The sequence below is a fragment of the Zeugodacus cucurbitae genome, chromosome 4 (genome assembly GCF_028554725.1).
Source record: "Zeugodacus cucurbitae isolate PBARC_wt_2022May chromosome 4, idZeuCucr1.2, whole genome shotgun sequence".
Taxonomy (NCBI): Eukaryota; Metazoa; Arthropoda; class Insecta; order Diptera; family Tephritidae; genus Zeugodacus; species Zeugodacus cucurbitae.
This window is the reverse complement of record NC_071669.1, coordinates 47,814,482-47,840,672: the sequence shown is the minus strand read 5'-3', so window position 1 is coordinate 47,840,672 and position 26,191 is coordinate 47,814,482. Positions and strand designations below refer to the sequence as shown.

The 26,191-nt window shown below is 33.4% G+C and overlaps 2 protein-coding genes across 3 annotated transcripts in view; both read right to left on the bottom strand.

Moving 5' to 3' along the window:
* The window catches only part of LOC128921296 (uncharacterized), a 99,285-nt gene that overhangs the window by 6,735 nt on the left and 66,359 nt on the right, over positions 1-26,191 (bottom strand). Inside the window, exon 6 of one of the 2 annotated variants that reach the window (XM_054228395.1) lies at positions 25,506-25,874. The exons of the other annotated variant lie outside the window; for it this stretch is intronic. Within the exon in view, the coding sequence (XP_054084370.1) occupies positions 25,862-25,874 (13 nt within the window). The 3' untranslated portion in view covers positions 25,506-25,861. Of the gene's footprint in view, positions 1-25,505; positions 25,875-26,191 lie in introns of those variants that run through there. 2 annotated transcript variants of the gene reach the window in all.
* The window catches only part of LOC105220982 (glucose transporter type 1), a 58,178-nt gene that overhangs the window by 26,942 nt on the left and 5,045 nt on the right, over positions 1-26,191 (bottom strand). The gene's annotated exons all lie outside the window — the stretch shown is intronic.

Here is a 26,191-nt window from a genome sequence, read left to right as displayed (position 1 = left end):
ATGAAACCGGACAAAATTACTTAAATATTTTAGTATGTAAAAACTATATACATTACTTCCCCTCAATGAATAACATAATTATGAAAATCATAATCAAAGAGTAATGTGGATTATAAGAGTCTTGGAGTCTCGCATACCAATTGGAATAACAAAACGCATATAAATTTTGGCGGAATACTCATATAATTTTTTGTAGTAGTATTTAGTAAATATCCATTAAGCTTTGAAGCAACATGCGAATACCTACTTGACGGAGAAAACTTAGGAAAAATCCTTAATTATCTTAAGATACAAAATTAGAAGAAATCTTTTTTCACTGGACTTATTATATTTCAAAATGGAGTTAAAACCTCATCATTGGCTACATTTGGTTAAAATTTTGTAATTTTCAAGACTATTTTCAGCCGAATATTGTTCAGAGAAAAATGATGAATGGGTCCAAATTAATATCAAAAATAATGTTAATTTCTAAAAATGTTTATATAAAAAATGTTAGAATTAGAGGTATATCAGCCTCTCTCAACATTTCTTATGGACACATTGTGTTTAATGTTTCGTTTTTTTGGCAAAAGTACCTTGATTTTGGATGATGATTTGGAGGATGTTTTGAATACCCGCTAAGATCACAATCATCAAATTTATATAAGTGTAAAAATGTGCAAAATAATCAGACATAAAATGTCCAAGGAAGGCAAAAATTAATTCTGTATAACTACTGCGTAGTTTATAGCAAAGCGGAGTATCTACACCAATAACATTTCGTCTTAATGAGAATGGATGGAATAAATTCATGAGTCGATTGAAACCAAAAAGCATTTTAGAAAAAATATTCATATAAAAAAATATAAATATTCGAAATTGATGTATTGCTAGGTTAGGTTAGGTTTGTAGGCAGATCTCTGCAAAACACAAAAAAAAAACACTTAGACAGCCTGGCGCTGTTCATTGTGATACCAATAAAACTAACTGTGGATCATAGACATTTAAGATTCAGCAAAACGCTTAGAATCCGTTACAAATTTCGTAAGACGGCTAATGTCGATTCTAGCTAATTCGCAATAATCGCCGAAAAAGGGCCTTCCGAGGTGTTTCAATCTCAGTCTGGCAAAAGCTGGACAATGAAGAAGGAAATGCTTAGATGATTCCACCTCGCCTTCCTCCATACAGCTTTGGCAACTTGCATTTGCCACGACCCCAAGTCTCAACGCACGGGTACCCATTGGACAATGTCCTCTAATTACACCCATGATCGCGCTGAGATGGACCTTGTCCAGAGAAAGCAGTTGAAAGGACCTCGCCACTGCACAAGTACTGGTAGTTGACCAGCGTTTGACGAGCTCATGCATGGTCTGCATGTCCAGCGCTCTTGCGCAGGTGGACCATGGACTACCAACGCGCTCCTATTCCGACGTCAATGTAGCTAGGGTACCCTCCCTTGCAAGCTTGTCCGCTATATAGTTACCACGATCCCGCGGTGACCGGTACCCACACTAGTCGGATAGCAAAATAGCTGGAAGCTATCGGGGACGGTTCCACAGTGCATTGGTCCAAGTAGTCTGGGATGCAATCGAACCGACAGAGAATTTCAGAGTGCCCCTGCTTGGGACCGATCATGTACCCAGCGTCTCTGAGTCTGACAGCGACCTTTGCCGCACTGCACCTACCGGCAATATCAACAGGTGAAAATTTGCTAATAACATTTAATTTGCCAGAAGTACATTCGAATAAAAATCAAATAACTAAGGACAGATGATTATTAGCCTCTTAATTAAAAAGAAATATTTTGAAAGATATTGTTTTTCTCTACATTTTTGTATAAATTCAATATTAGAAAAAAATATTCCAATGAAAAAAAAATAATTATGAATATATTACAAAATCATTATTAATATTTTCCAGTCGTAATCCCTCTTGCTATTGGCAAGTAACTTGCTTGAAAATGCTCAGAAAATCAAAAATCCATTGAGGTAAAAGCATCCAACTCAGAGAATGAATTAAGAAATGTATCAATAAATATCCATTTTATCCAATAAGAATATCTGTCATATTACAAAATTATCACTTTTTCCTACTAACCTCGTATCAACTACAGTTTTAATGTTTAGTTAGGATTAATAATAAACTTCCTCCATATCATTGCATTTAAGTTGCAATTGTTTATTGCATATCCGCTTATAAATTCATTTATATGATTTTAGATTTTAATTATGTGTATATGTATGTGTGTAATAGAAGTTCCGCAATTCACCTGTGTCTGTGAATGCACGCACGACGCACCATTGGCAATGAGCTCCAGCTGCCAATGGGATACAGAATCACAACAACATTACACAATGGCAGTGGCGATGAGAAAAAACAACAACAACGAAAACAAAAAATGTTTTATTGTTTTTGTTGTTCATTCATCCTTTTGCACGCACATTTCATGAAATTCAGGCAACAGCATTTCCTGCATCCTGCATATTTTATCCTTTGGACGTGTTGTGCGAACAATGCGAAGCGCAACGGATAACAACAGCTACATTATGGCCTACAAAGTGAAACGTTTTAAGCACACTTTTTACACACACACACGTATATATAGTTGTGGATATTTGCAATAATGCAAATAATTGCATGGGAATGCGTGAATTTTCTCATTTCTGTGAAATTGTGGTTAAAAAAAAAAATTAAAAAATTTCTTCATTTATACATTTTTTAATTTATTAACTATTTTTAAGGCTAAGTGAATGGCCAACAATTCGAATTGTTTCATAATCTGGTTCATGGCGCAGATAAAAAAGAATAAATGAGAATAATCACAGCCAAAATTCTATCAAATCGGTGCTTATCTCTATAGAAAGCAACTATTACTTGTATAAAAGACTGGTATAAAATTTATTATCGTTTCTTTGAGAAGATTTCGATCCATATGTTTTTAAAAAAAAAACCTAAGTTTCAAAAGCAAGGTGTATAAATATCATTTGTCAGGCAGCAAATGTCGAAGACTAAGGTCCGATTTACAGCAAAAGTTAACTCGTACTACAAATATGGTAACGAAAAGTTGGAGAATCGTTATAATCGCTCTATATTTCTCGATAGCAACTCTATTGAGGAATAATTTCAAATTTTACTACATTTTTTTCAGTCTCCTTAGTATACTCGTTTAGTAAACAACTGTGGGATTGCTTATCAAAATAGAATTCTGTTGAAGTATTTGAGAAGAGTTGGTTCCGTGATTAACTCTACTTTTTCGAAGTTAGGCTAGTTGTATCGCTGTTCCCCCAGAGGCACTTAGACTATGAGAGACAGTTCTTTGTGAAGGCAGGATTATCCCCTTGATTAAATGTAAGGATTCGACAAAGCGCTCTGAGCCTATTAAAAATCTGCAGATATTTTCACTTCTATATCCGCTAGTTCGTACGGTTGTTCAAAAAAGTGAGATTTAAGTAATATTTGTCTTCATCTCGCAAAGGCGGGACATTCCAGGAGAAACTGATGAGATGATTCCACTTCGATCTCTTCGAGGCAACTTCTTCACCTAGCATTAACTAATATGTTTTATAGTAGAGAAGTGGTAGTAGGATAGCGGTGTTCCTACATGTTCCTGTTGGTGAGAATGACGTTCTGACGTGATTGTTTCTGAGTTATAAGTTCGGCTTGTAACATAGATATCTTTAGAATATATTCTGATAATAAGTGGTACGATGGAACGATGAGCTGTACGATTTATACGACGACATTGACATAGTTCAGCGAATAAAAAGACAGCGGCTACGTCATGTTGTACGGATGGAAGAAAACACTCCAGCTCTGAAAGTATTCGATACAGTACCCGCTGGAGGAAGCCGAGGAAGAGGGAGACCTCCACTCCGATGGAAGGACCAAGTGCAAAGTGACCTGGCTTCACTTGGTGTTTCCAGTTGGCGCCAAAAAGCAAAAAGGAGAAATAGCGCGCTCTGGTGGATTCGGCTATAATCGCTTAAAGCGGTTCTTACGCCAAATATATATATATATATATATATAAGTGGTTGATAATATGTTGTTTCGATCTTAAAATCAAGCTTTTGAATTATATATAATTTCAATATTTTAGATAGTTTTGAAATCAAGTAGTTTTCAAATTGCGGTATTTCAAGATGAAAAGTGTACTATTTTTCTTGTTGAATTTCCTTTTGTGAAAGTAATACTCGTGATCTAATATTAGAATCTAGTAGAATATAATATAGGCGATATTTATGATTTGTGACTTGAATTGGATACATTTTCTATCCAGTTCTGGCAGGTGATGTGAGAATAGTCAAAAAAAGTTCACATAGTTCATATTAACAATTTATATCTATCTTACTTAATTATTGAAGAAAAAATCAAATGAAATACTTTGTAACTGTTGAGATAGCTCTAAGTTTGAGTACCTATGTTCGATTAAAAGATTAATTATGAGGTGAACTTTAATCTGCACTTAATGAAGCAGGTTGCATTTAAACCAATTCATTGGTGTACATCAACTTCGTGCGTCTTCTCTTAAATATGAAGAATCTACATTATATCATTTGCTGGATACATAGATGATTGAGGTACTAAGTTATAGATCGTATAGATGCTTGGTCAAAGCAGGGTTGATAAAAACTGTTCATCTGTACCTCTTGCGGTCTACGCTTGCTTTGCAAAGCTTCACCTAAGTAAGTTTAGTAAACAAGTTTAGGGGGGCAAACGAAATACATATTTGCGATTTAGAAGTGAATCATAAGAGTTTCAAAGAGCACTTTGGGCTCAAAAAAACAGGTCGTCATTTATTTTTATGGGAGTTTTATGAGTCATTAACTGATGGGGTAGGAGGTACCGTTTCAGGAAGCCTGCATTTGAAGTATTTTGAATTTCAACTCATTAATCAAACAGGGAATAATCTGGAGTTGAAATTAGTAAACTTAGCAGATTTCTGAGGCGATCTGGATGTTTTGTGGATATATACTTATATATTTTGGCTTAAACAATATCATAATTGAAAACTCCCTCCAGAGCTTGTTATTTGAAATCAGTCCCAAAAGTAATCTTACTTAAGTGGAAGATGTCAGTGGTGTCTAATATGACAGTTTGAAGATCAATGTATGAAGTTTAAGTTTAGTTTAGGATTAAAAGTGCTGGTGTGCCTTGAAAGATTTCTTCAAGTTCCAGCATTTTAATTTATAGCATGTGGAACACTTTCCCACAGTCCATTTAGTTTTTATATTGTTTTTTTTTGCATTTTTATTTCAAAACAATATTTCCGAACAACAAGTTTTCTAGATTTCCATATAAATGGTCGCTTTTAAAGAAAATTCGCATAAATTATTGGTCGTACGCATGGCAACATGGCATAGACATTTAAAATAAAAAGTAAATGCTTTTGCGAATACATGAAAATAAATGTTTACATATGACTTGAGGGGATTTAGAGATGTCTGGTGTATGTGTACGCTTAACAAGCGAATAGCAGTAGTTATGTACTAGAGGAGAAAATAAACGCAATTTTCATGAGAAGAATTGAAGAAAAGTTACAGTAAATTTAAACTTAAAATATTTAGAAAGTTGTTGCTTTTAGCAGACATTATGACGACTTCGTACGTTTCATAAGCAGTGCTCTATCTTAAGAGAAGCGACATGGGGAGGTTGATATTTTGGGGTAACACTTATGCATATACCTATAATATCTGTAGAGGTTTGTTGAGAAAATTTCCATTTATTTATGCTGATTAAAATTATTGCATTGTTGAAAGATTCCGATTAAGTATTCACTATACATCGTAAACAGAAGCAGAATGGATAATTTTCACTACAACGTCTTCCTCTTTGAATTATGACAATATTTGTGAAAAATATAAATCAATTTAGCTGTCTTAAATTAAATGACACTGAACCATTTCACCCACTTTCGGAAGTGTATCAGAAGTACTATTACGGGAAGAAGGAATTATTATATTCTCCTTTTATATATTAGGTTGGCAAATATCTCCCTTTCGCCGTTTTGTCTTTTGAATTTCGCGGCTATGTATAAAGCGCTAAAGAGCTCGTATCTGGCAATACTATACATCTTTGAAAGTTCTTGACATAACCTACAAAACGACGCTATGGATGATTAGTTTGGAGCGTTCAACAGTGGATGCACAAAAATCTTGATGTTTTAGTGACGCATGATTTGACACAAAAAAAATCTTCTGGACCGAATCAACGCCTGCGATATGTTGCTGAAACGGAACGAATTCGACGAACTATAGAACGAACGGAAGCGGATGGTGACTGGTGACGAAAAATGGATCACATACGACAATATCAAGCGAAAACCAAGCCGTTTTGTTGTGTGTTTGGTGGGATTGGAAGGGAATCATCCACTATGAGCTGCTCCCATATGACCAGACGCTTAATTCTACCATCTACTGCGAACAACTGGACCGCTTGAATCAGGCGATCGACCAGAAGCGTCCAGAATTAGAAGGGTGTAGTGTTCCACCAGGACAATGCCAGACCACAAACTTCGTTGCTACGTTCGCTACGGGAACTCGGATGGGAGGTTTTATCGCATCCACCATATAGCACTGACAAAGCGCCAGGTAATTACCACCTGTTCGTGGCCATGGCGAACGCCCTTGGTAGTGTAAAGTTGAACTCAAAAGAGGCTTGTGAAAAGTGGCTGTCCGAGTTCTTCGCAAATGAGGAGGGTGGCTTCTATGAAGTTGCCGTCTAGAAGGAAACATATTATCGAACGAAACGGCGCATGTTTGAGTTAAATCCGATCACTGTAACACTTTTTGTAAAGCATTGAAGCAAGCGCAAGGGATGCATTTGCCAACCTAATATAAGAAGAGGATCCTATTATTTGATTTTTGAACTGAACCGTTAGACTGTTTCATAGCTCAAAATAAAACCGTTATATGTATATCCGTAGTTGTGCCCAGAGTTTTATTTTGGAACATGAAATACTTTTATGTTTTCATCAAGATAATTTGATTCATGGGCTTATTGCCGGAGTATAATTCAAACCTCTCTCAATCATTTTGCATCCATTCGGACCTCATAAATATAACTCTTCCATATCAGAGAAGTGAAACTTTAAAGTTGCTTTTGGTGCAGTTCATTTATAATAAGTGGTTTTTATTATGTTGACTTGGCAACAAACAGAAAAGGTCAAAGATGTGCTCTAGAATGTCCCTTAAAATTTAATATTAAGAATTACGATGTGGTACACAATTTTTTTTTCCTTTCGATAAGTTGAATCAATCTACAAAATTTCAAATCTGTTGGAAAAACGAAAACCCTACCTCAAGGCACTCGAAGTTTTACGTTTTTTCAATATTCTATAACTTTGGCAGTCTGGCATCTGAGAGAAGTAATTTTTCTCATGTATCTGCCTTTTAATTCATATGCAATATAAAAATAAATACCCTGTATGCCCAGCTGCATTTACTTAGCTAATGTATGTAGTTCGTCATCAACTTCTATTTTACTCCGCGATTTGAGTCAATAAAGTATTTCTTTTCGTTCGCGCGCCTAGCCCCTTTGACTGATGGCAGGTTTTAACATGTCTAAAGTTTTCTTTATCCTTCGTAAACTGAGTTGTGTTTTTTGAGGATTTCTGGCTTCAAGTGTCATGATAAGTGGTGTTAAAATAAGGAAGCATTTATATCTTATTGACCATAGTGAGGAAGATATACTGAGAGCGAAACTACCACCCCGTCTGCAAGTGCTGTGGTATTTGTCTTATAAACTGCAAGAAAGGAATGAAAGTGTCAGTGTTTCTGAAGCAAGTCGGATGACTTCAGATGCTGTTTGTGAGTTTTGGGAACGAGCAAGAATTCCTACTAGTGACAAAGCTTACGTGGTGAAAAAAATTATCACTCTTCACGATGAATATAGAGCACTCCAGAAAAATGCCTCTCGACGTTCAGCTCGGCAAATAGATTTATAAGCTTCTTTTGTGGACAAAACGATCTCTTCGATGTGTCACACAAAGATGCAATGACTTTGATTACCATTCCTGAAGACCGCGAATTTCTCTTAAATCAGAAGTTGAAAGGACGTGTAGGTGCAATGTTACCTGCAAAAGATATTAAAATAGCTGGTGTCGAGAAGAAGCGACATCTAGGGCATCTGTGGTATTCAACACCTGAGTGGGTGACGCTTGCCGTATTTGATTCCACTCTTTCTATTGAAATGAAACGTAAGATGTCACAGATACTCTGCTATATGGAAAAAGAGGATAATGCTTCTAATTTATAGCCTCCATTCTTAGGTTACAAAAAAATTATTGTCAAGCCGAACGATGTTGTTGTTGGGCCTCATGTAAAAGTTTTATTATTGCGAAGGAATTTTTTACAACGTTTCCTGTTATCAATGACGCTGCTGAAAGGGCCGTAGGCTTAACTCAAGAGTATTTGGGACAAGTGAAAACTGAAGACAATTTCCAAAACCTTCTCCTTGTTAGTCAGCACGCTCGTAGAGTAATGCCTATAAAATCATTGACTAAAAACTCTGTTCTTTCAGGTATATTTGCCAGTAAATAAATAATAGTTTAACAGTCTTAAAGTGTTTGTTTTCTTCACTAAATGTACTGATATCAATTTAAGTTCTTCTGGTAGTAGAAACTTGCATTATTATTCGCGTTACAGCAAGTGCATAACCTTTGACATTTGCCTTTCAAAAAGTTAAATAATACATATTTTGAGCTGCTTGAGGCTGGGTATAGGATCATCGCTGGAATTCTGAATTTTTTAGGCGGTTTCAGTTAACCAAAAGGAAAAAGAAAACAATGTGCCGCGCAAAAAAATATCAAATTTTGAAATTTAAGGGACACCCTAATGTGCTCATCAATCAAGTAATTGATAAATCTAATCCCAATAGCTGCAATATCTTGTTGCTATTTTTATCAATCTATACAGTGGATTACGAATTATTTTGATGAAAACTCCGATATCGTCTACCCATCGCCTTCATGCTTTACGTTCAAAAAAGTTTTGGCATAGTCGGTAGTTTATACTTTCTAAAATTTTATTTTGAATAATTTTTTCTATACAGTAACTTACGATCTTTTTAATTGGTGAAAATTGTCAATTTGGCATTAAAAAATCCACCATTTTTTTACTCCAAAAAACAATCAATTCATGTGGAATTTTTTTTGACACCTCCGAAGGTACTAAATAATTTTGATATTTTTCAATAAAAATAACTTCAAAACATTCTTATCGTATATTTTCGGTTCAAACAAATCGTCTACTTGTCGATGGGTTAAACTGGTATAGCCCCTTAAACAAAGATAAAGATTTCGAACAAATATGAACATAAATTAGAATTGTACATATTTCGACACCAGCGCCATCTATTGGATATACGTTTTTTTTGTCCGTAAATTTGAATATTGAGTTAAATATTTAGTCTGAACTAAATAAATTCGTAAACTTCTGGACAGAATTTTGTATCTCAAATGTAAAATTTGTCCATGAGTTGTTCTGGATTTTATGAAAATATTTTTACTAAATATTGTAGTTTCATACATCTTTACTTCACATAGCGAATCGAAACAACAAAAGAAAGTGTTGACATACCAATAATATATTATATTTATATTGACGAAAATGCATGGTTAAATTTTTTATAAAAACCCTGGTTCAGAGCATATTTCTTAAGTGACATTTCTAAATACAATTGAACTGCCATAGCTTGATATTCTATAATTCGAGATTCTCCATAACTCGAATTCTTAAATGAGCAATAGAAGTCAAAATTCATACAAATTACCTGCCATACAGATGTTTACAATATAACATAACTGAGCTCATACGAGTATATCTTTAAAATACAGAAAATAACTTTAACATCGGGAAACATATGAAATAAGGCACTTAGAGAAGCTGTTTGAAAAGCGCTAGGCGGACATAGTTATTTATTTATTTTTTTTTGTGCGCAAATGTTTGATGGAAATATTGTACAAATTCAGTGTTGTGAAAAATGGCTGGTATATTTTGTATTTATACTGAATTCCACTATTTCCACATATTTGAAGTGAAGCAATTTGTATCTATAATGCTATACAAGTACCAGTCACAGACCCCACGCCAATATTTTATACAATCCGCCGTGAATAACTAAGCATTATGGATAAAAAGAATTGTGCAATTAATTCACAAAAACAAAAAATGCAAAATCTGCATAACTATTTAACTATTTAACCCCACCCATCTAAGTATAATAAGCGCATAAGTAGTTTGCTTTTTAAATACAAACGTTTACTTTTAACTTAACCCCTTCACGCCCATCACCTGCCCGCGGTCATTGGTGACCGCCGTGTGCAATCGAGTAAATGTACAAAGAAAAGAAAAAATATTGTAGATAAAAAGAGAAGAATGGGAAAAAATACGATGCAGAAATAAATTAAACGAAGCTCTGGTGGAAAGGCGTGCGCGCCAAAGCGTGCAATGAAAACTAACTGACAACACATTGCATTTCGCTTTTCATTTCCACTTCATTTGACGGCAACAATTGTGCGCGCTCTCGAATGCTGGCAGCGCTGCCCGTTTGCTGCCACATTTCCGCAGCTGCCGCACCCTTGACTCTTGTATAGCAGAGAAAAAAAATTTAATTTTTTTATGCTTTTTGTTTTTGTATGCGCTTGTGTGTGTGTGTGAGTGTCACAGCGCGGGCGACATTTGCCATTTCTCTTGCACTGCTTCGCAATTCATTAAGTGTGGAAATAAATGAATGCTTTGGCGCAATTTGTAGCCATCGACTCGGCAACTCAGCGACAGCTCAACAACTTGGCACTTGAACGTTGGCGCTGGCTTGGCAGGCGAGGTATCAAATGACAATGTTTAGCTCGGCTGCAAATGAGTACAAGCTGAAACACACATGTGTGTGTGTGTGAATTAAATGCCAGTACCGTTATTGAAGCACATTTGCCGTTAGCTAGCAATCATAAATGATATTTTTAATGTCAACACACACCCACACCCACATATATACAGTTATTAATACAGCATCCTTTGCCGTTAGTACAACAACAACAACAACAACAGTAATAATGAGCGTTTGTTGTAGAAAGTGCGGCGATTGGTTGGCACAATGTAGTAAGTAGTGTGCTAAAGCATATATTATAAGCAATATCTTGTCTTGCATTGTTTATGCGTTGCGCCATTGTATGCAACGGCTGCTATATTGCACTATGCTGTGTAATCTTATATTAAGTGTATATGTGTATGTTTCTTATAAGTGCACGACGCTCAGTTATGCCTGCAAAGCACATTAATGTCTTGCGTTGAGTTCGGTTTCATGATAATCTGGCGTAAGATTGAAACAAAGGCAGCTCATTTCGAGCACTCATATCCTCATCAACACTCTCACACAATGGACCATAGACAATGTAGACACAACTACAAGGGTTAATAACAAATGTGTTTGTATAAATATTGTAAGCGTAGAGCACAGTGATGTTGGCACAATCGGTTTTGCTTACGTTGTACGCCGCCACGGGGCGTATGAGTATTAAATATTGTGTGCTTGAGCGGCCAAATGAAGAGCGCTACAGTGGGTTGAGAGTGAACAATTTTGGGGTAAAATTTTTTTTTTTAATTTGTTATTAAAAATAAATTATTTTTTTCATAAATTTTTTTTTTATAATTTTTGTCTTTCGAAAGTATATGAGCTGATTACTGTGGTTCAAGACCTTACTTAAAAAATATTATCATAGGTTACCATTACAATTTTATTGCTCCTTAAGACAATAAAGAAATACAATCAAGGAATCAAACCATTAATGTAATTTTTAGAATATTTAATGTGGGTTCTACAACAATCTTTCGCGAACATTTTACAATAATTTTAATAAATAATTATCTGCTTATGATTCCACTATTAAAATTTGCTTCAGTCAGTTAGTTGTTCAGTGTATGAATGGTTATATGCTATAAAGAAGAAAGCTCCTCAATTTTTTTCAAAAAATACTCTATAACAGTTTGCTTGAACTAACGAAAACTTTATTTTAATTCATCTGTAAAAAATTGTCATGAAATTGGACCGTCGGAAAACGATGTTTTGGATCATATTCAACTTAAATATGGTTATATATGGTTAATGTTTTTTATTAAATCTATACTTGACTGATTGGCTCCGAAAGAGAATTTTTTTAGGCTGAGTATATTTGCTCCTGAGAAGATTTTATTGACTTTACTAATAGAAGTTCGGGGAATAAATATTGGTAATCTAGATACATAACATCTAACGGCAATTAATTATTTCTTTCTTTTCACCAGTCTACTCCATTTTCCTGCATTATGAAAACGGTTTTAGAATCACCCTCTTCTCATTCGGACCCTATTCTATTCGCTCGAGCGTATCCCCAATTTAGTTAGATTTATTTTATAAGTTCCACATTGTTATGGGCTGATTTCAGTCCTACGGAATGTATGGAATGCTGAAATGTATATCTTATCTCTTATCCCTGGAAACTTTATATGCCGCTGATGAGACAAAAGTAGTACAAAGAGTATGATTAAACTGATGGCTTACTTGTACAGAGACTTCGGATTGTTTTTAATGTAGCTGTATTGGATTGTTAAGAGCGGTACATATCACCTGATACATGACGTTCGCCATGGAACAAGCTGAAAGCTACTATAGATATTACACTTACTAAGCTTTCAACAAAGCTTATTATTTTCGATGAAAGTTCTTAATATTCATTGAAGGTTGTATTCACTGCTTGGACTTTGTATGGGCTTTGTATGTATGAACGCATTCTCCTTGGTGTATTCGATTTATTGTATATTTTATTCTATGAAATCGTCAGAAATCTTATAGACACTTTTAGGTACACTAACATTGTACAACACCCGGCTGGGTATTGGACCAAACTATTTTTTGTGGAGATTGAGTCATAAGTAAAAAATATTGTATATTCCGATTTTCGAAGTTAGTGCCAAAAATCCAAATATTTAGATTCGAAGTTCGAAAAAGTGACTTTCATTATCGTCAAGCTTATATGGCAGATGATATAAAGGGTCCATAATTTTTTAATATAAAAATATTTAACTTTTTTTGAAGAGCTGGTCTAATACCCAGAAAAAAGTCGATTTTGTCTATATTTTTGTTGTTCTTTTTAGCCTACAATTACAACAACAACAAAAAATCTATATATTTTTCAAGAACTATACTTTCATCAACATTTTGTTCATCCCTGTCCTACTGTGCCTTCGCCAAACAAACAATAAGCGTTCTGTCAAAGATGAATTGCTCAAGTAAGTGTGTGTGCTGAGTGAAGCGTTATATATTTAAGCACACAAGCAGGCACTCACACACACCCACACACACCGGCGAGTGAGGCACCCATTGCACTTGACTTTATTAATACTTGTAATGAAATTGTGGTAGATTACGGTACATACTCCTACACGTATTCATCCATCAGACCACATATCATTCGTGGCGGGGCGTACAATGTACACACACACACATCAAGACACTTCGAGACACTCAATTACGCTCGCAAACACATTGGAGCGCGCTGCAAAAAGTTGATGCGAAACCACAAAAGCGTTTCTGCTGTCTTGCAATTTTATGCACAAAATGCACTAAAAAGTTGAGAATGAAGTTGCTGTTGCTAGTTGGTAACGCTAGATACATATATGAGTATGTGTATGTATATAGTATATACTTGCAACCAAAGTTGCAATACTTGCATATTAACGAAGCTCAGTACTTTATGTGTTTATGTAAGGTATAGGGTGTATGTATGTGTGTACTGCTTTGTTACTTTTGTTGGCTTTGTTGTCATTATCATTATTGTTTATTATTGTATTAAGCGAGCGTGTGTGTGTGTGTATGTAACGTTTTTTGTCAAGTGCATTTTGTGGCAAGTTAATGTCACTTTGTCATAGCATTAAAACTTGCAGCGAATTCAATGCAACGCAATTATGCATAGGGTGGTGGCGGCGCAGATTTCATATGTTATGTACAGGGTGCCACACAGTTATGTACATACATATTTTATTAAAGTAATATTAAACCAAGTGTTGTTGTTGTAGCTGTGGCAACATCACTTTGTTGTTGCGGGTTGCGGATTAAAGCTGAGGTCAGAGGCAAATTTAATTGCAACAAGTCGTGTAATAATTTATGTATGAAACGATGAATATAAATGGGCGTAAATGTGGACACTTAATTTCCATGGTAGCGCCTCGACACACACACTTACGTATACGCCTGCATGCCACACACACACATACACAACGGTATTTAAGTAGTTGTTTGGTCGTGGCACTTAAAGTGAGTGGCGTATTTGCAAGCACTTGAGCGCGGTTGGAAGGAGTTAAATTCCCATAAATATTAAGTGTTGCTCAATTTTGCGGTTGACAATGACTTGGCGGTTATTCTTTATATGTGGCAAGGTGCGCTTATATACTTCTATAGATACATATATATATATATAATTAGGTAGTAGCTTTCGTTGTTATAGAGACGTTTGAAAACACAATTTCCGCTAACAACACGAATTTAATGCCTCACGCAGCATGTTATTGCCACAACTCACTTTAATTCATTTTAATTTAATCGTCTCTTTAATGCGTTGTTGTTGTTGTGTGCAACATTGAAGCGCTTCTAAAGCCTTGACTTGCATGTCAAATGCTATTTGAAGCGTTGCAGTATATATTGATTAAATTTGTTAATGTGTTTTTTGTAGCGCTTCACTTTAGCGTTGATAAGCCGCAATTTTAATTAGTGTGACGGATATTTGGTTGCAAGTACATTAGTTTATGACATAATCAGATTATCAAGACTAGAAGTAGATATAATTAAATTGGAGAATTTTAGTTATAGATTGTATTAAACTTTGAAAGTAATAATAGAAATATATTTAAACATTAATTTCTAAAATTTCCAAAAAAAAATTAGAACTCCTCCATTGTGACGTCATTTCCGGTGACTACTCGAAAAAAAGGTGTGTCCGCGTTGTCAGCATAACTCCTGACAGGACCATCCAAAATGAAAAAAACCAAAATAAGTGTTTTAGGTAAGACCATAAACTCGTGCTTGAACTAGAAAAGACAAAAAAAGTAAAAATTGGAATTGTGGCAGATATTTTTTCAAAAAATAAAAATTTCGGTCAAATTTGCTTGACATTTTGTTTTTTTTTTTTAAATAGTTGCAATTGAAAAAAAAAATTCTTCGTTCAAGCACGAGTAAATTGTATCTTGAACGCCTATGCAAAATTTCATCACGATAGGTTGAGTAGTTTCCGAGAAAATTTGGCAACCGTCTTTGAAAGCACGGTTCCGAGAAAAATGCGTTTAAAGTTTTGAATAACAATAATACCTGACTTGGAGCGCACACCTTCCAAAAGCTGTATCTCCAAAACTATTATTCGTATCGAAAATTTAGGATAATATTCTTGAGATGTTGTAGAAATTAATAAGCCAAAAACAAAAAAATCGATTTTTTGAACCCACGAAACCCATGTAATCCCTTAATGCATAATAACCTATACTGGCGCTTCTTCCAATCATCAAGACACTTCTAAAATTTTTGTGATTGGCTTTGGCTTTTTTAACGATTTCCGGTATGCTTGTAAAACGATGGCCCTTTATTTGTGGAAATAGGAAAAAATCACATGTACACATCTCTGGCGAATATGGAGGCTGGGCAGTGGCGGATCCACGGGGGGTTTTTGGTGTTAAAACACCCCCTAAACTCAGAGAAAAATATATGTTTGATGATATGGGTTTGGAATGAGGTTATTGATCAAAAAAATCATATCAAATTATAAGCAATTATAATAAGTTACAAGATTTTTGTTGTTCATATAATTCGAACTTTCTCTACATTTGTACAAGCAGTATCGCTGAAGCTCAGTGATTAATTGAGGATTACACGGGATCTCACATTCCATGTTATATTTTCCTTTCCTTTGTTTTTGAAAGAAGTCTTCTAGTATTTCATCAACTGACAGATCAATATCCCTTTGAATATTCATTGATGCTAGACCATTAAGCCTATCTTGACCAGTCGGTGATGCTATTGAAACAGGCAATAACGCCAATATACGTAAAATCTTGAAAACATTCCCAAAAGACGTTTTGTTCACTGCTTCTAAAGCAGTAAAGAGCATTCCGATGTTCGCTGTTTCCACATTTTCACCTCCGCAAGAAAATTTTGTTCTGAACAGTTGATCACCCTTTCATAAAAAGAAAATATTTCTCGAGCTTTTTTAGCATCAAATTCGTACTTTGGGAAAAATACACAAAAAAAAACGTGTCCTATAATAACTGAATTTTTGCGAGGGAACTGCTATATTGAAAATACGTTGAGTAATAAAACTTTTCGTAAACCCCCCCCCCAAAAAAATTTTTCTGGATCCGCCACTGAGGCTGGGGCATGGTTACAGTTTTCGGTCATAAATTCACGAACAATCAACGAAGTGTGAGCTATACCAGTGTGACACTTTCCAAAAATCGAATTTGAAATCGAAATTTTTTTCAGCACTATGGCATTTCGTCATTGGATACTCTTTATAGCAATAGAAAGTCATAGTCTTCATCACACAGTTGAAATAGAGATTGTATTTGTATGACCACAATGACAGGGCTTGAGGTTGACTTATTTGAAAACATTTAAAATGTATTTTTCAAGTGCGATGTTACATCTAAAATGATGTATTTTAGTTATTTTATTACGTCTACAACTTTGCTTCCGCCGTTTTTTGTAAATTTAAGGCTCTTTTTCACTTAGGACAGCCTCACCGTACGTATCCGAGCATTCGATGAGCCTCTGGCGCACTTTTCTTGGAGTTAAAAAAGAAAAGCAAAATTTCCCGCAAATGTCGAAAATTCGCCTCAAAAAGTGACTTTTTTAGTTGAGAATAAGTTTGGGATGCAAACAGATCTCTACAAATATTTTGTTGGGTTAATGTTGACAAATGTACAAGATCGATATAAAAAATCTATTCAATCGACCAGTGCTTGACCCTAGAGACATCTATTGGAAAACGGCGGAGGCAAAGTTGTAGACCTAATAACATCTATATAAATGTTATTGTGTCTCTCGCTTAAAAGAGGTTGAGGATTTTGTAACATTATTTTTTTATTATAGTTATATTTTCAGTCTATGGTTGCTTTTGTTTGCTTTTGTGTTAACCGTAAGAAAATTATTCATATTTTCATTTGGTTCAACCAAGACTTGACTAGATTAACTAGATACTATCACAGTATAGTAATGTGAAGGTCCCTCTGAGAACTTGAGAAAGTTGGCATTGAAATCCATATCCAAATTAGGGTTTACTTTAGATATTAAAAGCAATGTTTTTTTTATCAGAGACTGCCTTGAACTAAGATTAATAATATGAAAAATATATATAAACTCCAATGAGAAGTAGTGTTAGCATTAGTATATCCCCACCAGCTAAGTCTGGAGAATGAGTCATCATGACTTATACTGATAATGTTGGGAAGTCAACAAATTTTGCTGAAACCATTGAATAGTTTCGATTATTTCAACATTTTGTGGGCAGTATCCTTTATAAAAGTTAAATTTAGACTTTAAAAAATCTTGAAATCTGCGTTTACTTTCTGCTAAAAGAAGTCGGACAAAGATACTCATTATTCGCTAAAATTGAATTGAATTTTTCTTCATAGAACTGCCACATAGAGACAGAGAGAAATAATATTAAATATTAAATGGACACTCCAACACTCTCCTTAGCTTATAAATAAAGTTACAAAGCTGTAATAGGGAGATTTTTAATTTTGTTGGGTAATAAATAGAATTGCAGTGCAAGGAGTTGAGTTCTAGTAAATATTAAGTCTTCACAGAAGTAGTGATGCAGACATTTATTTACTCCAACTACTCATATTATATCATAATGTTGATGGTATCGGTTAGATCCTTTTTGTTCCCATAGAATTAAGATTTCTTCAATGGAATTTTTGGAAAGAAAATTTCTTCTAATAAATAAAGGCAATACAAAAGGGCCAAGAACGAAGAAATATTAAATATCATGATTTCCCAGCGAGCCCCTGACGAGATATTTGTTCTTTTTTGTAAACAAATACCAAATTCTAACTTTCGACGTAAATTGAACCTCCTATGTTCTTCAATGAACATGACAATATCAAAATATCAAATATATGTAGATATATAATCAATTAACATAATAATAAGTCTTCAAACATATATGTATACGTTGTATATGTAAATTCAAAAAATATTTCGTTTCAGCCAGTACCTCTAACAACGCTGAAACAAGTATCAAAACTCAAATTACATAATCCCTTTAAACAAAGACTGAGGTACACCACTGCGTATGAGTGACACTTAGACAACCAAGTTTTTGGAAATCTCATAAAAGTATAATTTTCCTGAGAAATTTCTTGCTTGAAATTATTATTTTTTTACTTTTCATAGAATTTTTTCTTCTAAACATTCTCTTCATAATCAGATTAACCGAAAATACACAGATTTCCAAAGCACCGTTGACATTTAAACATTTGCTTAAATTCCCACGACAGATTAGCAGATTAATTTACTTTTCAAAGTTGCACAACACGCGTCAGAAAGAAATCTAAACTTCAGCTACACGCTGCTCAAATCTCTTAATTGACGTGAGAGACGTTTCCTTAATTAACAGTAAATTCAAGTATAGCAGTACAAGTTTGGATTTGGTGGTATGTGGAGGTAACTGGGAATAAGAACGGTCCAACCAATTGGCATTTATGACATTCACCAACAACAATTGTTTCGAATTACGCATTAACTGTATTTTACTTTCGGCATATTTTTGCCGAATGTCGCGATTTGCACATTGAAAGGAAACAAAAAAATGTTTTCCATCGAAAAAAAAATATTTATTTTGCTACACAAAAAATATTTGCATAATTGTCAAGTCAATATTTGCATTTGAACATATTAATTTTTGTACAAATTTTCGCTTTCGTTTTTAATTAATTAAATTAAAAATCAATATTTTATTAGTTCAATTCAATAAATAAATAATTGTATGCGCTATTGCAACACGAATATAACGGGCAAGTACATTGAACTGAACGGAAGCGGCAATGTTATACAATGGAATAAAGAACAAAAAAAAACAAAGAAATGAACGCACAAACTAACAAACGAACAAACGAGTAATTAATATTTAAAAAATGTTATTTAATTTTTAACTTTTTTTTTGTAATTTTTTTATATTTTTTAGAATTTTTTTTTCATGGTGAAAGGCCATTTAATGCCAATTAGTTGAATATATAATTTACAAACGCCTCAATAAGTACATTGATACGTTGTTTTTTTAGTTATTTTTTGCTTTTTTTCAATTTTAAATAAATTTCGAAATAAACAGTTATTTTGTGTCGAAATTTCATAATTTTGAATAGGCCATTGTATGGGATGAGCGCGCATAAGCGCTACACGAGCATAAGCACGATACAGATGATGGAGGATTAAGTACAAATGGAATGCTAGTGTGTTGGGAAATGTGTTTCTGGGGGGCGTGGCATGGTATACATGGTATGGTGGCACATAGTTGGAGTTAAAAAATGCATTAGTTGTTGTTGTTTTTATTTATAAAATAATATAATTATGGTTTTCTGGTTTTTTTATTTAGCTGACTGTCGTGTATATATGTACATTTACAACATGTGGTGAGTATGTTTTTGATTGTGTTTTACACGAGAGTGGCGTAGGTAAAAGAGTTGTAATAACACACACACACATACATGTTTTTTTATTTCAGCATTAATACTTATTATTATACAGAAATACAGTGTTGGAAAAAAGCTAAAAATACATGAAGCGGCAACAACAACAAACACCCACAAGCATATTATCGAAATAAATATATTAATGCGTTGTAATAATAATAACATGCAAAAAGGTGTTGCATTCATTGTGGTGGCACATATACAAGTGTTTTTAATGAATATATAGTTTGGTATTAGGATGGTACTTAAAGTGTGGGGGAAAAAAATTTTGAGTATTTTTTTTAACTCAACTACAAAGACACAGCCATGGTTAAGAATCTCATTTATACATTTTTTATTGATTTGAGTGGATGAAGCAGTGTTGTACAGCGCTCAAAACTCTGTTAACACTAAGGAGACTAGCAAAAATATGAAATCTACAGTTAAGATTTCTATAAGTAGCCCAAAAGGATTGAAAAAAAATATTTACATTCGAAATTTTCAATCTATGAAGTTGAAGCCAAAAAAAATATTTTTAAGTACCACCCTAATACTCATATAATCCACTTATAAGTGAAATAAATATATAAATTGTATATATATGTACATGGTAATCAGCTCTACAATTGCGCTTAATGATGTTGTTAATGAACACAGACACAGTGTGGTGTTTATTTTTATTTTTCTAGCGCGTTACTCAACACTACCCAGCGTTAATTGTTGTTGTAAGTAATTTTCATACTACGCTATTGTTATTGTTATTGTTGTTTTATAGTAATGATAATAAACTGCGCTTTTTTAATTCGGTTTGACCATTTGTTGCTTGTTTACTGGTGTGTGTATTGTGTTTTTGCGGTTGTTTTCATTGTTTTCGTTTTTTTCCTCACATTCTTTGTCAGTTTAACCGCAATAAATGAACGTCTGCTTTGAAGTGACGTTAATGCGAAATAAACACGCACTTTGAGAAATTAAGCAAATAAATGTTTTTATTTTTTATTTTTTATTTCGCTAAATGCACAACAGGTTATATGGGCGTGTCGCAGAACCAGTTTAGATACGATAAAAATGTGGATTAGAGTGATATATGTATAGTACTTATATAGTACTGAGTGTTCACATTGTGGCATTAGAACTGCAAAAGTGTAATTAGAGTAAGATATTTCTTTTAACTACAATACTCTGGAAGTTAAATTACGAAATACTAAAGCTTAATAACATTTTTAAATTTTAAATCGCTTTTTATAGTGAAAAATTGTGTATGGAGCTCCAGCAAACTTCCTATTCTTGTTTTAAACACTTTTTATTGACATCTTCATGTGTTACTTTTCCTATATGCTTCATCGAGAAATCAACAAAAATGTTCTGAATATTCCTTTTTCTAATGAAATTCGCTTTATTTTATTATTCGGTTGACTTGATTATTATCACCACCTTAGAGGGCAATTACATATTTTCAGGTCCAAAACTTTCAGCGTGTCGATCTTTTTAGGCTCTCCAAAAAGTTACTGTTTGGCTCGCTATGTCAATTTACAATGTCTAAATGGTGCCGCCAAGAAACCAAAAATTAAGAAAAAATATTGGGTGTATCATAGATTTATTTCTATACTCAGAATTTCTTCGAGACTTCCACAACACTAATAGCCTTTTCGTACAGAAGTTAATTGATCAATTAATCGGCCTGTCCTCGATTAAAACGCTAATTTAAATCAATTTACCATTCAAAAAATAAAAATCTTATTTTTCTACATTGATTTTTAATCGAATTTTAATCGAGTGGGAAGTTGTTCACGCTGTAAATTTAGTTTTGTTTATTGATAAAAAAGTAATCAGCTGAAGAAATCACAGCTGATCATTGATCGAGAGCTGTGCGAAAGGCAAAAACTCGTTTCTCAATTATAATTAGAATGTACTAAATTTATTTGGCTGTGCGAAAAGTCTATGAGAATATTAAGTAATTAAAGGTATACGATAATTAAAACACTTATAACACCCTCTCAGTAAAAATAAATTATAGAGGGAATAACAACTTTTCCGAATAATAAAGATGAACTAGACTATATACTCCTAGACTATATAAAAATTAGGCTACTTATTGTTGTATTGTAAATTTACTATTCAAATAAAACAGAGGGATATTGAAGTATGCAGTCTTAGGTCGGATCGATTTTTATGAGAAGTTTCATTAGACTTTACATACAAGAGTTCGAATTTTCCGCTCAATGTCCATTACTATTAGGAAAATTTACCAAATGAAATCGTGATTAAGACTGCTACACTTGTCCGCTTGTCTATATGCGGAACAAATTTTGTTGTTTTAGCAATATGTTTGCTTCTATGAAGATTTTCAATGAGTTTGTGGTTTCGTAAGGTGCAAAGAGCATATTAGTGCTATGCGTGTTAAATATGAAAAATCTTTATTAGGGCGGGAAGTAGTATAACTGGCTATAATATCTAATGCAGCTCCTTAGTTCTGTTCGTGTTAGTTAGACTCTTAGATAGGCATACGCGGGAAGCATTGAGAGGTTGTTCGACACTCTGTAATTTATATTTAGGGTTATTTTGTTTAAGACTGTATCTCAAATTTCATTGAGAGTCAGATAAAGATAATATATTCAAGTTGTTCAACTCTTAATAAATTGTATCTAGAGTTATTTTGTTTAAGACTGCAAAAAAAAAAATAAATAAATCTACTGATATCAGATAAAGGTAATATATCTGAGAGAATAAACTATTCTTGAGAGGTGATTTTGTTACTGGTGCGTTTCCACTAAATTTTCCTGTTAAGTCATTTGATAATGAGCTCTGGGAATATTTTATTTTCAAATCTAACTCAACAAATTATTATGAATTCAAATTATTGTGTAGCGAAAGACTCTTTAAATGAGTTAAAAAAAAATTACATAATGTAAACTATCCTTAAACATATATTTACAATAAAGATGTGCATTGAGTGAAAGGTCGGAATCATTCAAGGTAGTTAAAGAAATATATCTAGTTATTATATAAAGTGAGGAAAAGTTGAGAGATTTTTTCAAAGCAAGCAAAACAATCTATATATTAGAAAGCCAAGAGTATTGTGCATGAGAGAGAGAAAGACGTTAAGAGTAGTAAAGAGTTTATTTTTTGCAAAATATATATTTTCTTATTATTAGTTTAAAGTGAAGGAGAAAAAAACGTATTTTCAAAAATTTTAAAAATTGATTCATACTCATTGAGTGGCGTTAGAACCATTCCACTTTGTGTTTGTTTTGTGAGAGAGTAGATAGTTGATGTACAGATATGTAGTAAAACGGTACAAATGTAAATATGTATATAGTTATTGGCGAGAATACAACAATACAAATATGGTTAAATATACATGGAATTTACAAATACAAATACAAATACATATAGTGATCGATTGTATGAAACAGTGAGTTTAAGGCACAAATACATCGGTGTACAATAACAATTAAAATCAAGAAACTTTGTGAATGGTGAAAAATATGAATTGAGTATTGGATCGTTTATGATAGACAAAAAGGCACAAAAAATTTCGCAAAGCAACTTAATGACCGTTTTAGGGAAAAATTTATAAAAAACGTAAATTTATTTTATTGTGATGCGCTTCAGTAAGTGGCTGGTAAAAATAGTAATACAATTAAATGAAAAATATATTATTATTTATTTACGGTTTTTTTAATTCTATATTTTATTATTAATATATTTTTTTTTGCACTGGAATATCGAATAGTTCGATTAGGAGGGAGAGGATTTTATAAGAAGTATACTAAATGAAGAGAGCTACGTTTTTGGGGCAGGCGCTGCTGAGTCGGTAGTTAATTTGAACTCGCTAGATGAAAGTATTTTGAATTCAATTGGCATTTCGAAATTTAATTTTAGGCCTACCAGGCCAACCTAACTATCGAATGCAATGTTGGAGTCATGCAAGTTCAAGTTAATGAAGAGTTTTGGATCACTAAAAGTATCATTAAGTTACAATTTTATAATCCTTTTTAAGGAGCATATTTCACAACCAGAATGAATTTCACAGCGAGTTAGTTAATTGAGCTTTTCGCTCGAATGAATTGCTCTATTGCTGTCGTAGAGCTCAAGTTGTCTCTTAAAATACTACTACTTCGAATTGACTCGTCCAATTCTAATTTTCTCTTTAAACTCGAGTTTTCTCATCAAATTTGAGTTATGTCGTTAAAGTTGAGTTGTATCGTTAAACTCAAGTTGTCTTCATAAACTCGGGTTTTATTTCCAAACTATAAATGTGTAATTAAAATGGAGTTTTTTCAATTATCTCGTCCAATTTCAGTTTTCTCTTAAAACTCTAGTTGTTTCATAAAAGTAGAGTTGTCTCGATAAAGTTGAGTTGAACCGTAAAAGTTGAGTTGTATTATTAATCAAGAGTTGTCTTCATAAAATCAAGTGTCATTTTCAAACTCTAGTTAAACTAAAGTTATCTAGTTAAATTCTAGTTTTTTCGTCAAACTCGAGTTGTCTTGTGAAACTCGGGTATATCTAACACTGCATTAATTAACAAGTCCGATAACCTTTTATTCATTCTTTATTACCTTTCTCCATAAATCTGCTGAGATGACACCTCAGTTTGATGTCCAACAAAGTTGAAACATAATGTTTTTTGGATATGCGTTTGATGAGATTTTGAAAACTCATTGTCTGTCTTTGTTAAGAGTTCTACGGAGGTGTATATCTTCAACTTTAACCAGGATACAATTTTGAATCCATGATTTATTGTCAGTTGATTTTTCATACCGTTAGCTTATTACTCACTTGTAGAGGAATAACTATTTCTGTAATGTTAGGTTCTGAGTCGCAGATCGACGCATGTTCAATTGTAACTTGATCGAGCTTTGAAATTCCTTAGAGATGTTAATAGTTACAAAGGGCATATTTCTATATTAAATTTAACTGAGAACTTGGCAACTGATCTAAAGTGTCATCGGAGGAAGTGCAGACTTTACATTTTTCTTCGCCAGTGCTGTCACTCATATAAAATTGTATCATAACATAACCTCCAATTAAAGCGCATCACATTAAAATATATATATATACATATGTTTCGATATATAAAAAATATAACTTAAATTTACTTACAACAAAAAACGAAAAACAACAAAAGCATTTCGCTAATACGCAATATTAAATGTTCTTCATTATGTTACGCAAATTTGTACAAAAATTAAAAATCAACACTCAGGTGATAAAGACAACACTTCTCGAAATAATATAAATACCATACATTGTTTTAATTGTTGTTAGTTCATACGAGTTTATCAAAGAAAAAATTATTTATATACTATATATATTTAAAAGTATTTATACCTGGGTGGCATTGTGTCCATCATCATTTTGTTGCTTTGACAGGAGGGTGACACTTGCGAGGAGGAGAATATGGTACTACCGAAACAATGCTGCTAATTAATTACGCTAAGTCTTACGTTTACGCTTAGGATTATGTTACGAGTTAAGTGGGTTAAAACGTTTTTGTTAGGAGCTACGTTGTTGTGCTTATTACTTAAATTGGTATTTGGTTGACTAGTGTTAATACTTGATTTGTTTCTTTATTTTTTTATTTCTGTTTTTAGTTTTTACTTTATAGCCAATTGCTTAAAATTCCGTTATCTTATACGCGTTGCTACAAATATTCGTTAAAGTCTTCGTTTTTTGCATAAAAATTTTGGCGATTTTGTTTCTCAAATTCAGCTGCGCGAATTTTCTGCTGTGTTTCGTTTCTGTTTCTGTTTCTGTTTTGTCTATGATTTTTTTTTTTATTTTTTACTTTTATTTATATCAATTTATAACTATTACTTTGTTTTGTGTCCCGACGTGTGCCAACGTTTGTTGTTGTTGGTGAATGTCTTTGTTGACCGCAATTGGTAGACTTTTCAGCTTTGAGTTGCCAAAACAATAGCAACAACATGCAACAGAATCGTGACAAACTTCAACTGAACAGACTAGTCTTCACTGCAAGTGCGCTAATGCACCGTTAAGTCGCCGTTTCTCACTTAGTGTTCTTTTCTCTGTCGCGCTTTCATTTAATTTCTACTACTTATTAACCGTTTTTTTCTGTTTGGCGCTCTTCTGTTATACTAGTTATTATCGTTAATGCTAATTTGAATGCTGGCAATGATAATTGTAATTGACATATTGAGGGTGCACTTAAATTAACATAATCTGCTCAGTTAATGCACAATTCTGTGGCCGCGGCGTCGTGGAACCATGGACGAGGTGGTTGGTAGGGTGGGTCACAAAAAAGTCGTGGATAAATTGTTGAACGAGCGATTTTGTTTTATGATTTATATTCAAATAGTTGTTAAGGAGAGAGAAAGAGATGAAAAACACACGTTGAATGGAGGAAGAGAAATACAACAAAAAAAACAACTGTATTATAATGATTGCATTTTAATTATAAACGTGACTCGTCAGTTAGTATTGGTGAATTGATTATATTCAAGTCTAAAAAATACACATTTCCATAACTACCATAAAAATGAGCAGAAAATATTGTATGT